Source organism: Sarcophilus harrisii, chromosome 6 (assembly GCF_902635505.1).
Source record: "Sarcophilus harrisii chromosome 6, mSarHar1.11, whole genome shotgun sequence".
Taxonomy (NCBI): Eukaryota; Metazoa; Chordata; class Mammalia; order Dasyuromorphia; family Dasyuridae; genus Sarcophilus; species Sarcophilus harrisii.
This window is the reverse complement of record NC_045431.1, coordinates 239,705,413-239,721,510: the sequence shown is the minus strand read 5'-3', so window position 1 is coordinate 239,721,510 and position 16,098 is coordinate 239,705,413. Positions and strand designations below refer to the sequence as shown.

The 16,098-nt window shown below is 58.3% G+C and overlaps 1 protein-coding gene across 1 annotated transcript in view; it reads left to right on the top strand.

The window, feature by feature from the left end:
• The first annotated feature begins 5,484 nt into the window (after positions 1-5,484).
• LRP5 (LDL receptor related protein 5) overlaps positions 5,485-16,098 on the top strand; it is a 103,891-nt gene continuing 93,277 nt past the window's right edge. Inside the window, exon 1 of the mRNA XM_031943612.1 lies at positions 5,485-5,880. Within this exon, the coding sequence (XP_031799472.1) occupies positions 5,826-5,880 (55 nt within the window). The 5' untranslated portion in view covers positions 5,485-5,825. The remainder of the gene's footprint in view (positions 5,881-16,098) is intronic.

Below are 16,098 nucleotides of genomic sequence, written 5' to 3'. Positions count from 1 at the left end.
AGGTCAGTCAGCCTCTGCAGCAGCCTTCGGAGCCTTGAGGCCAGTCAGGGTGAGAGCAGCGGGGAGGGGGCCCAATTGGTCAGCCAAGCCTGGATTCAGGGTCCCACCCCCAGCCTTCCAACCTGGGAGACTGGGGCTGGTAGTCTGCCTCGGGGGGGGGGGGGGGGGGCTGGCTCTGGTGGCCTGCCTGGTCTGGATCTCTGCTCTGGTGGCCTGCCTGATCTGGGCCTCTAGGTCTGGTGGTCTGGATCTCTGCTCTGGTGGCCTGCCTGGTCTGGCCTCTGGCTCTGGTGGCCTGCCTGGTCTGGGGCCCTGGCTCTGGTGGTCTGCTCTGGTGGGCGTGGGCTTGCAACAGAGAGAACCTCTTAGACTGGAACCCTTGGAGACCTGCCCCCTTTCACACCCTCCCCTGTCCCCAGCTGGTTCCTGTGGGACTAAGCACCAGCTCCAACCTGTCAGTGCCCCTTGAACTGCTCCACTTCTCCCCCTCCCCCCCAGTGCAGCCCCGGCCTCCTGCTGGGGTCTGATCCCTGGACCTCTGAGTCCTAACCCTCCCAGGCCCACACTCTCCTCCCTTGTCCAGTGCTATGAGGGACTCCCTCTCTGGAGGCAGGTCGGCGCTTCTCAGGGCAGAGTGAGATATTACACGCTGCTCCCGGGGAGGTCCGGGAGGTGGGCTCTGCACCCCGTCTCCCCCGCTGCTGCTCCCCCTCCCTCCCTGCTCCTTAGGCAGGGACACAGTGTCCCACTTGGTGGCTTGGTGGGTGATCCCCAGAGAGCCAGCCTTAGAATCAGGAAACCGGGGTTCAAATCCTGCTTCCCGTCCTCACTAGCTCTATGGGCCTCCGCAAATGACCTAATGTCCTTTAGCCTTGGTTTCAGACTTTGAAACCGGGGATGACCAGAGCGCCTCCTCCCCAGCTCCCCTCCCCCCCAAGGGTCACCCCGCACGTGGCCCCAGGGATGGGGGCGCATAGAACCAACATCTCCGGGGATAAAGCCGGAGGGCAGGACCCGCCCTTGGGGTCCAGATCCTGAGGCCGTCAGCTTTCTGCTCGGTCAGATGACAGGGGGATGCCGGGCCGGAAGCGGTTGCTTTGCTGGCCGAAGCGGCCTCGGTGCCTCGGAGCCCGGCGTCTCGGAGCCCGGCATCTCACCCCGCGGCCCCGGGCAGTTCCGGGAATCCCCGGACGCGCACGGGAGGGGCCCGGAGGGCCGGGGGCCCCTTGTTTTGTCTGCGACGGCGCAGCGGGGCGAGGAAAGGCTTCTGCGCCCATCAGCTCGCCCAGTCCCAGGCCGCTTCCTGCAGCCCCATTGTTAAGGCGAAGCCGCCGAACAAGAACAGAGAAGAAAGGAAAGAAAATCATAACATCGTCAAATGTTTAGACTGAAAGAAGCCATCTCTGCCCCCCCCCCCCCCCCCCCGACTGTTTACATTTCAAAGCTTCATCTCCTTAAGACCCGGCTTTGGGCCGCAGAGCCAGAAGCCCCAGATTCAAATAGTGCCCCAGGCGGGGCGGCTGGGGGATCCGCTGGGGGTGACAGCACGGCGGCAGCTCAGTTTCCTCTCCTGTAAAACAGAGAAAGCGATCTGAAGCCGCTCCCTCCTGGCTTTGGGCAGTGATCGAATGCCCATAGGTCACTTTCTCATCTGTAAAGTGGGTTTTTTTTTTTTTTAAATAAACACCATCTATTATTTTTTATTTAAAAATTTCTACGGCTTGAGAAGTCAGGTTCAAGCCCTGTTTCTGACCCAACTGGCGGAGAAATGCTAAATCTCCGATCCCGGAGCTGCTCCTTCTCTGGGATTGCAAATCACAGAAAAGGTGTCGAGCTGTAGAGGTAGAGGAAGCGTCGGGATCTGGGGGGAGAAAGCTCTTTACCAATGAAGTCACCGGGCGGCTCCTGGCTGGAGCCCTTGCCTTTCAAATCTGTCCTTCCCCCAGCTCCTCAAAGTCACTTCCATGAGCTGGAAGCTCTACGTCTCCCCAAGGACCCCAGAGATATTGAACCTGGAAGATGCAGAAGAGAAGAAGGAAGGAAGGAAGGAAGGAGGGAGGGAGGGAGGGAAGGAAGGAGTTAAGGAAGGAAGAAAAGAAGGATGAGTGTGAGTTCAGTACTGATTGGACACTGCAGGGGCTGTTTGCCTTCATATTACAGCCCCTCCTCTCCTCTTCTCAATCTTTACCACATTAGCTCTGGGCAACTTAGCCCAAAGCAAAAATTCTGGGAAAAGAAACCGAGGCAGCCAGACTGTCTGTGCTCCAGCGCCCAAGTCCTTCGTCCCTGTTCTCGGCTCATTCTCCAAGACTTCAGAGATCTCACGGGTCGAATTAACCCCTGGATAGTTCTTAGAGCTCTTGTCTCTCCTGAGCGCCCTTCCACTGTCAGCTGCCTCTCGGCCATTTCTCACTGGAGTTCTTGCAGGCAGACTTAATGCAACCTCAGCAGAATTCGTTACCTTCCCACCCCTCTTCCTCAGGTCCCGGTTTCGGTGGAAGGGCCCCCTTCCGCACAGGGAAACTTTTGAGGCGCCCCCAGTGCCTCCCTCTGGTTCCTCCTTCTCTCGGGCTCCTTCCACTTTGGGGATTCTGAGTTTCAAAGAGCATCCTCTTTTGGGGGGAGCAGGGTTCCCTTTAAGCATTTTCATTCATCCTCTTGGGCATTTCTTTGATCCCGACAATCAGTCAGCACTTAGGAAATGGCTCCTCTGGCTCAGGCAGGGAGCGCCCACTTCTAGAGATACAAAGAGCGATAGGAGTTCAAAGAGCTGGCGTCCTATACATGCAGAAATGCATGTGAACACGATCAAAATGGATGTGGCAGAAAAGGAGAAAATCCCCCAGACTGTTTAGCGGAGGGGATCAAGAAGCGCTTCCGGTAGCAGCAGCCCGGAGCCCCACCCGGGCATTCAAGGAAGGGGGGGGGGGAGGAGGTGCGCTGTGGGCAATGCCACCCGGCCGGGGCGCTCGGGGGATGAGCGTCCCAGGTGAGGAGCTCGAAGAAAGCTAGTTTGACTGGAAGGGAGAGGCCCGGAAGGGGGAAGAGGGGCCGAGAGGGGGAGGGCTCAGCTTGCACAGCCTGACTCAAGTTCAGGGGAGGCCCCGGAGCCTCAGTGGGGCTCCTGCATCTCAAAGAGAGGCCTTGAGTTCAAATCCAAGCTTCTGGTGCAGCCCCAGGCAAGAGCTGAGCCCTGCTGAGCCCCATGAAAGGAGGTGGGGCCCTAAGAGTAGTTGGAGCCTGGTGCTACAGGCTGGCCAAGCTTGGCTGTGAAAGTGATTGCAATAATCCTTAAAAAGCCCCTGAGGCTGAGTTACAAACCAGGGAGGCAGTGCCAGCCCCAGCCCTGGCCCACCTCGTCCTTGTCCTCGTTGTCCTCGTCGTCCTCCTCCTCCTCGTCCTCGTCCTCACCCTCACCCTCCTCCTCCTCCTCGTCCTTGTCCTCCTCTTCCTCATCGTCCTCGTCCTCACCCTCACCCTCCTCCTCATCCTCGTCCTCTTGCTCCTTCTCTCTCTTTGTATCCTTGTGCTTAGCACGTGGTAAACACTTCATAAATATTGGTTGACCACCTGCTGGATGGGTCCCTGATTAGCCAGACTGTGGGACCCCCTGTAGACTTTGGATGGCTGGGTGCTGAGCTGGCCAAACAGAGTTCAAGTTCACTTTGGCAGAGACCCAGAGGCCAGAAGGCCGAGGCAGCTTCTGGGAAGTCCCTCAGGAGGCCTGCAGGGTCCAGCCAACTGAGGCACCGGGACTCCTGTGGCTCCTGTCAGGCAATCAAACGTGGTCAAGGGAGAGATCGCCAAAAAGGGGGAAAGGCCCCACGCGTGCAAAATGTGTGTAGGCTTTTATAGCGGCAGGGACCTGGAAAGTGAGTGGACGCCTGTCAGCTGGGGATGGCTGGGTAAGATACGGTCTGCGCAGGTTATGGAATATTATTGTTTATAAGAACCAACCGGCAGGAGGAATCAGAGGGGCCTGGAGAAACTGACAGGAATTGGTGCCGAGGGAGGTGAGCAGGAGCAGGAGACCATGGGATGCGGCCACAGCAAGATTATACGATGATCAAGTCTCATGGAGGGGCTTCAGACTTGTGATGGAGAGAGCGAACTCAGTGTGGATCACAACACGGACTGTTCAGCGTTTTGTCGTTTGCTTGTTTTTTCCTTTCTCATTTTTTCCTCTTTTTGATCTGATTTTTCTTGTGATAAACATGGAAACTTAATTGCCCATGTTTAACTTATACTGGGATTGATTGTAGTCTAGGGCTCTGGGGGGGAAGAGACAAAAACTTGGAACACGAGGTTTTGTAAGGACGAATGTGGGAAACTACCTTTGCTTGGATTTTGGAAATTAAAAAAAAACTTATCAAATAAAAAAATTTAAAGTGATTAAGCTCCTACTATGTGTCAGGCTTTGTGCTAAGTTCTAGGGATACAAAGAAAATCTTTGTTCTCATGGTATAATGAGGAGAGGACGTTCAAACAAGGATGTTCAGATAAGCTCCATACACAATTGTGAAAAACAGAGGGAAAGGGTGGATATTAAGAGGAAACCTCTGGCCGATCTGAACTGTCTTGAAGGAAGCCTGGACATGGGACAGTGTTCCAGGCCCCAGAGAGCCAGTGAAAATGCCCGGAATCTGGTCCGGGAGCCCCAGGGAGGCCGAAGGAAGAGGGAGTGCCGGGAAGTACCTGTGGGGGGTGAGGCTAGCAGGGGCTTTGCCTGCCAGAGGACGGGCACTGGATTTTGGAGCTGCCGGGAGCCCCAAGGTGTGGGAATGAGGGTGATGAGGGGAGGTGATTGGAGCTGAGCTTGAGGAGGATCATCCTGGCAGCCCAGGGCAGGATGGGTTGCAGTTGGAGGCAGGCAGGGGCCGGAGGCCAAAGGAACATAGAAGAGACTGCACCCCGGTGATGGCCCAGTCAGAGGAGCGAGGGAGGGGTGCAGGTGGACATACACAGGAGACATTGGCAGCAGATTGGCTCTGTGTGTGTGTGTGTGTGTATGTGAGAGAGAGAGAGACAGACAGAGAGAGAGAGAGAGAGAGAAGGAAAGAAGAGGGGAGAGAGAGACAGAGGGAGAGACAGAGACAGAGGGAGAGAGAGATAGAGACCGAGGGAGAGACAGAGACAGAGGGAGAGAGAGAGACAAACACAGAGGAGTTCAAGGTGATCTCTGAGTTTGGAGCCAGAGGGACAGAGATGGGCGGCGCCCTTGTCAGTAACTGGGGAGTCAAGAAGAAGGCCGGGTTTAGGAGGAAGTTCGGGGCAAGTTGGGCGTCAGGGAGAGCAACAGGCGGCCGGCATGGCCGGGCAGCAGAGGAGCCCACCCGGGCCGCGGCCGGCCGCGGGGTGACGGGCCCGGCAGGTGGCAGCTGGCGGGCGTGAGAGAGCACGCCGGATGGGGGCTGGCAGGCACGGAGGCGGGGCCGGCGCGGCAGCTGGGGGCGGGGAGCCGCCGGGGCTCCCGCCCCTCTCCTCCTCCTCCTCCTCCTCCTCCTCCTCCAGCTTCTCGGGAACGTCCTCCCACTGGGTTGGCGGAGGATCGGGGGAGGCCCGCCGGGAGGGGGCGAGGGGAACTAGCAGGGGGCGCGGGCCGCCGGGAGCGCACGCTGGGGGAGCCGAGCTGCGCCGGGGCTCGGGCAGCTGGGCGCACTGGTCGGAGCCGGAGCGGGCACCGGAGCGGGCGCCGGAGCGGGAGCGGGCGCCCGAGCAGGAGCCGGCCGGCCCGCCCGGGGGACGCGCGGACACCTGGGCCCCCGCGGCCCGCGCCATGGAGCCCGAGTGAGGCGGCGGGGCCGGGCCGGGGCCGGGGCCGGACCATGGAGGCCGTGCTGGCGCTGCTGGCCCTCTGCAGCCACTTGGCTCCAGCGAGAGGTGAGTGGGGCCCCGACGCTTTGTCTCCCGGGGCCAACTTGGCCGGGCCTGGGCCGCCGGGACCGAGCGCGGGGTATCGCGATCGCCCGGGACCGGCGGCGAGCGGGGCGCGCAGCCCGGGCTGGGGGCGGCGGCGGCGGCGGGCGCTGCGCCCCCCTCCCGGCCCCCCCAGAGGCTCACGTTAACTTTGGGGAGGGGGGGTTGCCGGCGCCGAGACAATAGAACTTTGCTGGGACCCGCTGGGGCCGGACGGCCGGCCTGCTGGCTGCCTGGCGGCCGGGAGAGGGAGCCGCTGGCGGCTGGCAGCGCCGGGAGCCAACTTTGGGACAGGAGCCGGGCCGAGCTCGAGCCCAGAAGTTGGCTCGTGGGCCCGGGACGCCCCGCGCCGCGGCCCGGAGCCCCGGGGGGGGGGGCGGGGGAGGGAGATCCGAGGGAGGCGGCCGCGGGTGGTTTCCCCCTCACGCACCCTCGGCGCCGACCCGGTCCCCAGCCTCCCCGCGCCTGGGCCGGTGCCCAAGTGGGGCTTTCCGGGCCCTTTGTCTGGAGGTCCCAGCCTCCTCCCACCCTGGCCCGGGGAGGCCGCCGCGGGACCCTGTCCCTGCCTGCGGCCGGGCCGGAGGGAAGCGGGGGGGCCCCCAGCGCGCGCGCCCTGCTCTCCTCTTGCTCCCGGAGCTGCCCCGCAGGGAGAGGGGGAGGCCCGGGTGCCGCGGGGTGTGGCCCAGGTGCTCGCCCTGCCTGGCGGAGGGAGGGGGACGATAAAGCGCAGGGAGGCCGGTCGGGCCGCCAGGTGCCCCTGGCCACCTGTGGAGAGCGCCAGGTGCCCGGCCGCTGCCCCCGCCCCGGCGCTCCCCTTTTCGGCCGGGGAGGGAGCGATCCGCAGGTGGAGGGAGCCCCACGCTGGCGCCCGGCCCAGCTCCGGCCTCCTGCTTTTCCTCGTGGCCCCGGGCTCGGGGGGGGGGGGCCCTCCCCCAAGCCTTCCCTCCCCCAAGCCTTCCCTCCCCCAAGCCTTCCCTCCCAGGCGCCGCCGCCCCCTCCCCCAGGCATGGGGAGCCCGACTTGCACTGGAAGCTCTCGCCGGCCCCGCGGTGCAGCCGCTGCCTTGGTGGGGGTGGGGGCGGCCAGTGCCGAAGCGCTGCTCACCTGGCGGCCCAGGTTGGAGGCTGCCCCAAGACAGGCCGGGTCTACACATGCAGAGCGAGCTAGTCTGGCCCCGGAGGAAGTGTGGCCCCTAAGGTCCGGATAACTCCCCCCAAACCGCCTCCAATCACTCTTTGTTTTACTGGTGTAGACCCGGCTTTCGGGGAACTGCTCAGTGCGGGCTGGAGGAACAACAGGGCCCCTTGGCCTTGGCCGGAAACTTTGGGCCCTGCCCCCGGAGGGGGCCGAGGCTGGCGGCCCTGGGAGGCCGAGCAAGGGGAGGCCCGGAGCCAGGTAGCGCTGGCTCCGCTTCCGGCTGCCTCTTCTCTCCTTGGGCCCAGTGACCTTGGGCTGGGCACAAATCTGAGAGCTGCCTGTGGCCCTGCCCGCATTGACGACGGTCAATGAAGGGGGGTGGGGGGAGCGTTGGGAAGGTGCCTTTCGAATCCATTCTGAGTCTGCACTCAGTGTGTTGCTCTCTCCCAGCCCAGGCTCCGGGCCCTGGTCTCGAGAAGCAGGACAGACTCCCTAGAGCAGGCTGCCCGGCCTCCGCCCAGCTGATTCTCTGTGTAAGAGAGGAGGCTGCTGAGAGTGCCCCCCCTTTCAATTCCCCCCCTCCAGTCTTGCCCCTGTGCACACAGATTGGTTTTTTTTTTAATTTAACCTTATTTTTTTGCTATGTTGACTTGATGCCAATTTACTCCTGCCAGTCATTCAGGAAGGGTTTGCTAAGCACCTACTGTGTGCCAGGCATTCAGGAAGTGTTTACCAAGCACCTACTGTATACATCTAGCAGGGATAACCACTGTCACACATGTTATTGTCTTTGTCCTGTTGAGAGCCCATTTGGGGTTTTCTTGACAGGGATACTGGAGGGATTGGCCATTTCCTTCTCCAGCTCATTTTACAGATGGGGAAACTGAGACAAACAGGGTGAAGTGACTTGCCTAGGGTCACAAAGCTAGTGAGTGTCTGAGGCCACATTTGAAGTCAGGTCCTCCTGACTTCTCACCCAGCTGCCTCCCTCACACTGACAGTGGGCACCGAGTCCGGGGTTTAAGCTCATGTCTCTAACTCCCGAGTCAGTGTGCTTCCTCCTGCTAAGTACCTACTGTGCACCAGCTGGCAGCGATAACCACTGTCACACATGTTGTAGTTTCTGTCCTGTCTCCTGCTTTTATTACCTCCTTTCTGGGCCCTCTAAAATGGGGATAATTATAGCCATAGTCTGGGTATACCAGGCCAGCAGATAACAAGCATCCATTATTAAGTCCTTACTGTGCGCCAGGGAGGGGATTCTTACACAGATACATATGGAGAGACAGAGACAGAGAAGAGAGAGAGAGAGAAAGAGAAAAAGACAGAGAGAGACAAAGAGAAGAGAGAGAGAAAGAGAAAAAGACAGAGATAGAGAAGAGAGAGAGAGAAAGAAAGAGAAAAAGACAGAGAGACAGAGAGAGACAAAGAGAGAGACAGACACAGAGATAGAGAGAGCTAGAAACACAAAGAGACAGCAGAGACAGAGAGAAGAGAGAGAGACACAGACACAGAGGAGACAGAGAGACAGAGACAGAGAGAAGAGAGAGAGAGAAAGAAAAAGACAGAGACAGAGAGAGACAGAGGAAGAGAGAGAGAGAGAGAGAGAGAGAGAGAGAGAGAGAGAGGAAAAGAGAGAGAGAAGAAAGGCCTTGTCCTCCCTCCCCCAGCTTCCAATCTAAAGTAGAAACCCCACATACAAGGGAGCTAAAACTGGGCTAGGGCAGGGGAATGACACTACAGGGGTTCGAGGCCCATGTAAATGCTGACCCGTTCTTTGTGCAGTGGTTAAGAGTTGACAAAAAAGCTCGATTCCTTATCTTATTTGGGCTTCCCAACAGGCCTGTTAAGTGATTGCTGTCTCCTTTTTTATGGGCGGGAAACTGAGGCTCCAAGAGAGGAAGCAAGTTTCCTGGGGTCAGAGAGCAGGTTTTGAACCCCAGTCCCCCAACTTGAGTCCTGGCCCCTCCCCTGTTCCGAGCCTCTGGGAGAGAGGACGGGCCTTGGGACCAAGGGAGCCGGAGCCCACACTGTGGCTGTGCCCCGTGGATGGGTGACCGTGCACAGGTCCCTTCCCATGTTGGGGCCTTGGTTTTGTCTGGCTGCAGTTGGGATGCCACGTGGGCTCTGGAGGTCCTTCTACTTTTGGTTTCCTCATTAAGGTCTGGACTTTGGACAAGGAAGTTCATTGTTCTGAGACTTAACTTACTTATCTCTAAAATGGGGATGCTGCTGCCCATTTTCCATACTTTGGAAGCTCTTTCCTTGGGGTTACAAAAAGCAGGACACAAGTGATGTCACAGCCGCTCCCCATTTATAGCAGGGAAACGGGGCTTTTCCTAGTTGACAGATGGTCTTTCTTGCGGTTCTGATCCGAGCTTCCCAAAGTTCTGCTCTCTAGCCTACCTCCCTTTGCCCGGGGCCGCCCCCACTGTCCACCCCGATGTTCTCCTCTCCCCAGCTCTGAGGACCCCTCCCTCCTCGCTGGCTCAGAAACTTTGCTTTTATCTCTGTACCCGGATTTCCTTGTCGGTGGAGACATTTGGGTTTTTGATTCCGAGTCCCAAGCGCTGCACACTGTAAGTGCTTAATAAATGTTTATTGAATTGAATTCCATGGACTGAAGGGAGGAGGATCTTCTGATCCTGGTTTTGGAGCCAGCTCTCAGAGGCCTACTGGGCGACCACCCAGGGAGGGGGACCTGGGGGGGTCAGGGTCTTGGCTCCCAGGCGGTGGGCATCCCCTGGCAGCCGGGTGGGCAGAGGAGGGGATGGGAGCACAGGAGGCATTTAGGGTTAGTCAGGGGAGAGGGGGAGTGACAGGAACTGATGTTGCAAGCGGGGGGCACCATGTGAGAGCGGGCAGCTCCGGGCCAAAACCACGGACGCTCGCAGATCGAAAACAGGCTTCTCGGAGCGGCTCGGGCCCGGAGACTGACAGGAAGTGCGGGGCCCGGTGCCAGGCTGGACCACAGGGGGAAGGCCGGCCCGGCCAAGTCCGCCCTTTGGAGCGCTCAGCGCCTGGGGAAATAGCAGCGAAAAATGGGCTCGGGGCTGGCCGGGGGCTGACGGAACGCAGCTCTGGCCCAGGGCTGGGAGCGGGCCACGGGGCCCCCGCTGCTGCTGCCCCCACTTTCCCAGGGTTGTTCCATCTGACCACCAGGCAGGATGTTTGCTCACCTCCGACCTCAGGAAATGACCTAGGGGTCGACTCAGGAAATGACCTAGGGGTCGTAAGGCATCCCCTCTCCTTGGACCCCTCCCCTCCCCAAGAGTCCTCCTCCGGGGCCTTAACTGCCCCTTCACTGCCCCTTCCCCCCTTTGTTTGCCTCCAGGCCTGATGGGAAAAGAGAAGGAGGCTTAGGAGGTCAGTGATGTAGATGGTCTGTCAGATCCCAATAACCCAGCTCCTGCCTCAGTCTGAAGGGAAGATCTAGGGGAGCAAGTCATAGCGAGTCAGGAAGCATTTATGTTGCGCCTATTGTATGCCGGGACATTGAGCCAACCAAAAAGGGGGGTGCAAACTGCAGTGTCGTGGCTTCTGGGTAGGGTCACTGATCTTGGGCTGGAGAAGAGAAGGCCTCGTTTACAAAATGAGACCCACATTTCCACCGGCTAGAATTTGAACTGGGAGCTCTGAATGCAAATTCAACACTTCTCATGTGGTTCTGGGGGCCTTCCATTGGGTTCCTGCCCATCTGTGTATTGGGATGGAGAAAAGTGACCTTTCCCTGAGGATCCTGCGAGAAGGGGAAGCCCAGGGACTCATGGGAAAGCTTGCCGGCCCTCCCCCTCCTCAGGTCTGCTCCGGCCCCTCCCGGCTGTCCAGGTGTGGCTCGTCCCCGGGGGTCCCCCCTCCAGCCGGTGGTCCGATGGTCCCTGGCCATCCTCTGCCCTGAGAAAACCATCCAGGCCTGTCTACACCGGCTGAAATCTCCGCCTTCTTTTGGCAGAAACGGTCCCCGTGGCCGGCCCCGGCCGGGAGCTGATCCGGCGGCAGGGAGACTCTCTTGCTGTAATTTTGCTGGATAAATTTAGGCTCCTTGGCGGTTGAAGAGAATTATGTTGCAGCTGGAAAGAGCTGGGATTTCATGGGCGTGGGCATTCCCTGTCCTGTTAATAATAACCTCGGCAGGCTTTCTTACACGGATTCACAGGCCGCTGCGGCCCAAAAAAAATAACCGGCATTGAGTGGCGGCCGCGGGGCCGGGGCGGGGCCGGACCGGGGCTCTCACTTGGGCTGTGAGCTGGCCCCATACTCCTGATAGAAAAACGGAGGCAGTGGGAAAGGTAGAGGGGGGAGAGTGGATGCTAAGAGCAGCTCTGGGCCCACTGGGGCTAGGCCGGAAGGGACCCCAGACAACATTAATAATGCTAATTAATGGTGCTTCCCCTGTGCCGGCCTGGGATGAGGGCTTTACTTACATTTGATCCTCACAACAACCGGGAGGGAGGTGCTCCTATGAGCCCCGTTTGACAGATGGGGAAAGTGAGGCAGGCAGGGGTGAGGGGAGCGCCACACAGCTGGATCTGGACCGAGCCAGCCTGTCTGCAGCTCCCGTGCTCCAGAGAACCCAACCATCTGTGGGACCAATGGGGAAGGAGACGGGAGGTGGAAGGCCTGGGAAGCTGGGCCTCCGGGCCGGCCTCCTGCATCAGGGCTTCCAGGAGAATCTGGGAGTGGGGAAGCCCAGGGTTGAGGGAGGGCGTCCCAGGCCGGAGGCGCAGCCAGGCCGGAGGCCAGAGATGGGAAACAGGGGCTGGGGCTCCCGCCCTGGGATCTGTGTGGGGGTCGGCGTGGCCTGGGGCTGGGGGCGCTTGTGAGCCGATATCCTAAGCCCCAGCCCTTAGGGCCACGGTTTCCATTTTCTTGGTATGGCTAGGAGCTGCTATTGTGCCTCAGTGGAGGGACTGTGTGCCGTGGGGATCCCCCAGTGAGAAAACCGTGGGCCTAGATGCCCCCCAAACAAAATGGGCTCCCACCATGAAAGTGGGTGCGCGAACAAAGGCAAGACTGGGTTTGGGAGTCCTGGCACTCGTGACTCACTTCCCCGCATGATTCTTCCTCTTGGTCCGGCCAAGCTGCCCACTCTGGGGCTGTTCCCCCAGCCCCCTGGCACCCCCAGTGCCCCCAGCTCCCCGGGCTCCTCCCAGAGCCCCCAGTGCCCCTGACTCCCCCAGTGCCCCCAACTCCCCGATTCTGGCTCCCCCGGCTCCCCAGCACCCCCTGTGTTGCATCCAGAGATCCAGAGGCCTTGTATATGAAACAACTTATAGATAAAATATACTTATACATGTTCCATCTGCGCCTCACACATTCAATCTGGATAAAGGAGCTTATGTAAAAATATAATCTCTACATAATCTCCACAGCCTGCAAACGCAGGTGTAAAACACACACGTAAATGTACAAATTGGGAATGTTACGCGAAACAGCCCATGAAATATGTATGTTCTACACGTGCGACACACATTGAACACGGATACATGAGTTTTATATCAAGTATGATTTATCGATATACTGCAAACGTCCATGTAAAACGCACACGTAAACATACAAATATGGGAATTTTACATAAAACAATCTGTGAAGTATAGATCTATATGTGTTCTATACGTGCTAGACGCATATAACTGTAATGTATATAAGTATGAATTTTATATAGAATACAATTATGCATGCTACACACATATAAGTATATACATATCTATAAATATATACATATATAAACGAATATGATGTCAAATATGTATTTATATGTTATAACATGACATATTTATCTGTCAAATATGTAACATATATTTGTATATATTTATACGTATCAGATATATTTGTCAAATATAAATATATAAATTATGTATGTAATCATATATAAATTGTTTTGTATAAGAAATGTATTTCCATATGCCCTGCATTGGTACACACATAAATAAATGAGTTTGTATACAAATACATATATGTAAAAGTATGATTTATATATATATATAAAATACCTTAATATATGTTATCCGCCACCCCCACCCCCCCTACCCCCATTAGAATGTAAACTCCTTCAGGTCAGGGATTATTCCATTTCGGTCTAGCACTAACTGCCTGTATATAGCAGGTGCCTAATAAATGCTTGCTGGCTGTTCCGTCCTCTCTCTTCCCTGGGCTCTTTTTCTTCACTGGAAGCCGAGGGAGCCTCTGTGGTTCTCAGGCTCTGGGCCCGCTGGGCCCTTGCCCGTGCAGGGGCAGTCAGAGTGACGGGCGGGACAGGGTCCGTACCGCTGCCCCCTCCCTGCCCCCTCTGGTGCCCTCCCAGGTGAGTTGCTCCTGATCGGGGGGGCCAGGCCCAGCTTCTGCATTGGATGCCGGGGGCCCTCAGGGGCCAGAGGACTTAGGGCTTTGGGGCAGGGCCCTTGGGCGGGGGGGTCCCGTGCTGGGGGCCAAAGTGGGGGGGTCCCGGCCCGGCCCAGGACACCGGGGGCTGTGGATTGTTTCCGTGCGGGGCCCCTCTGTCACAGGCCTGGTCCCTGTCACGTTGCATCTCCTGACATCTGGGACCACTTAAGTGGGGGGTTGGCTGTCCTGTGACTGGGCAAGGCCTGGAATTGGCACCGGAGAGCCGGGACTTGGATCGTCCCTCTGCATTCTGCAGCGGGGTGACCGCAGGCCGGTCCCTCCCCCGCTCTGCTCTTCCTCTCGGCTTGTGCCTCAGTTTCTTGCCTGGATCCTTTTCAAGCTTTCAGCTCTCTGCTGACGTTGGGGGACCGGATTTGGGTGAATGATGTTCTTGTGTGACTGGGGCCTTCCCCCAGTCTGAACCTCAGAAAATGACGCTTATGGAAAGGGCTGCCAGCGGCTTTTCTCACCTTGTGTCTGTCGTCCAGGAGCTCAGTCTGGCATTCGGGGCTCCCGGAGAAAGTTCGGCTCCTGCCCTTCGCTGCTCCCCAAGGTCAGCCTCTGGGGGGGAGGGCTCCTTTCACTCCCCCTACCCAGGAGATCCAACTCAGGACATCCTGTGGGCCCCTCAGATGTGCTTGTCCTGAGCCTGTCCCCATTCATGGCAGCACAGCGGGAGGCCGGGACCGTGGGGCTCCTCTTGGCCGATGGGAAACAGGCCCAGGCGACTGAAGAGACTTGCCGAGCTTATTGAGGCGGGCAAAGTTGGGGACTTCAGACGCCCCATCTGGGGCCTTCTTGTCATTCTGCTCGTGGCTTGGGAGCCAGAAGGGCCCGCCGAGGTCCCGGAACCTGTATGCAGAGCGGGGGCCGAGAAGTGGAAATGATGGGGGGTGGGGGAGGGGGGAGGAGGCAGCCAAAGCAGGATCCGAACCCAGCTCCTCTGGCACCCAGGGACGCTTGGGGAGGGCTGCCCTGCACCCGACTCTTGCTGCCCCTCCGTGACCCCATTTCTTGGCAGAGACTCGGGCTGGCCACTTCCTTCTCCGGCTCATTTTACAGATGAGGAAACTGAGACAGCCAGGGAAGGCTCCCACGGCTAGTGAGTGTCGGAGGCCCCATCTGAATTGGGTTCTCCCTGCGCTGCCCCGATTATTATCTGTGCTCGGTGCCTGTCCACCAACAACACTTTATTAAGCACCTACACATGGCAGGGCTGGGGATGTGGGGCCCACCCCGGATCCTCCCTCAGTAAGTTCTAGCTCAGAGGGCCTGGAACCTGGGCCCGGTCACTGGGTCCATGTCCATGTCCCTGGGGATTGGGGAGAAAAACGGAGAAACTCGCTGCGAATGCCCAGTGTCCATGAGCAAGGCCCGGCGTGTTTTGGCAGCGGCGAGCTGAGGGGGGTCGTCCATCCAGGAGGACGCTGGGATGGAGGCTCCAGGCAGGGCAGGGGGCTGCCCCTGTGCCCGCCTTCCCGAGCTGCCGGGCGGTTAGGCCCTTGGCCCTTTCTGAGTCTCAGTTTTTTCATCTGTAAAATGAGGATTAATAATAGCATCCACTTCCCAGAGTTGTTGTGAGGATGAAACATGATGGTGATTGTGAAGTGGCCAGCCTGGGGCCTGGCGTGTAGTAGGCGCTATATAAGTGTTAGCTGTTATTAGAAGAAGGCATTCAGTGGTGTCAAAGGCTACACAGGGGTCAGGAAGGGCGGCATGGCTGTGTGACCTGGGCAAGTCACGTAAGCCCAACTTCCTAGGAAAAAAGGAAGGAAGAAGGAAAGGAGAGAGGGAGCAAAGAAGGAAGGATGAAAGGAAGGGAGAGAGGGAGGGAAGGAAAGGGGGGGAGAGGAAGGAAAGAAGGAAGGAGAGAAAAGAAAGGAGAGAAGGAGAAGCGATGGATGAAAGGATCAAAATAAGGGAGTGAGGAAGGAAGGAAAGCTGAAAGGATAGAAGGAAGGATTGGAAGGGAAGGTTAGGAAAGAAGGGAAGAAGGAAGGGAGGGAGAGAGGAAGGAAAGAAGAAAGAATGGATGAAAGGAAGGGAGAGAGGAAGGAAAGGAGAAGATAAAGGAGGGAAGGGAGGGAGAGAGGAAGGAAGGAAAGAAAAGAAGAAGGAAAGATGTAAGAAGAAGGCAGGAAAAGGAAAGGAAAGGAAGGGAGGAAGGCTAAAAGGCTGGAAGGGAGGGAGAGAGGGAGGAAGAGTGGGCAGATGAGGGCTGAGCAAAGCCGGGCAGACCTGACAGTGAAGACCCCCCTGATGCTGGGCAGAGTACCCTCAGCTGCAAGACGAGTTTGGGGTCACGCCGGGGGGGCTGTTCCGACACTGGGGGGGCTGCTCTGACACGCCGGGGGGGCTGCTCCGATACGCCCGGGAGCTCAGGCTGTCAGGCCCCTCGTTGGGAATGCGTGCAGGGAATTCTCCAGGACAGGCTGGGTTGGGGGCTTCCGGGGCCACTTCCAGCCAGCAGGTTCAGGGAATCTCGGTGCAGTTGAAGCAAAGAGAAGATTTAAGGAAGACGTGGCCGGATCCCCTGGGCTTCCAGGGCCGGGCACGAGGCATTAGCCTGGACTAGTCCCCAGAGCAATGGGTTGTTTCAGGGCTGGAGGTCTCAGGGAGGCAGATAGTCCTGAGGTCCAGGGTGCCAAACTCAGATGGGAA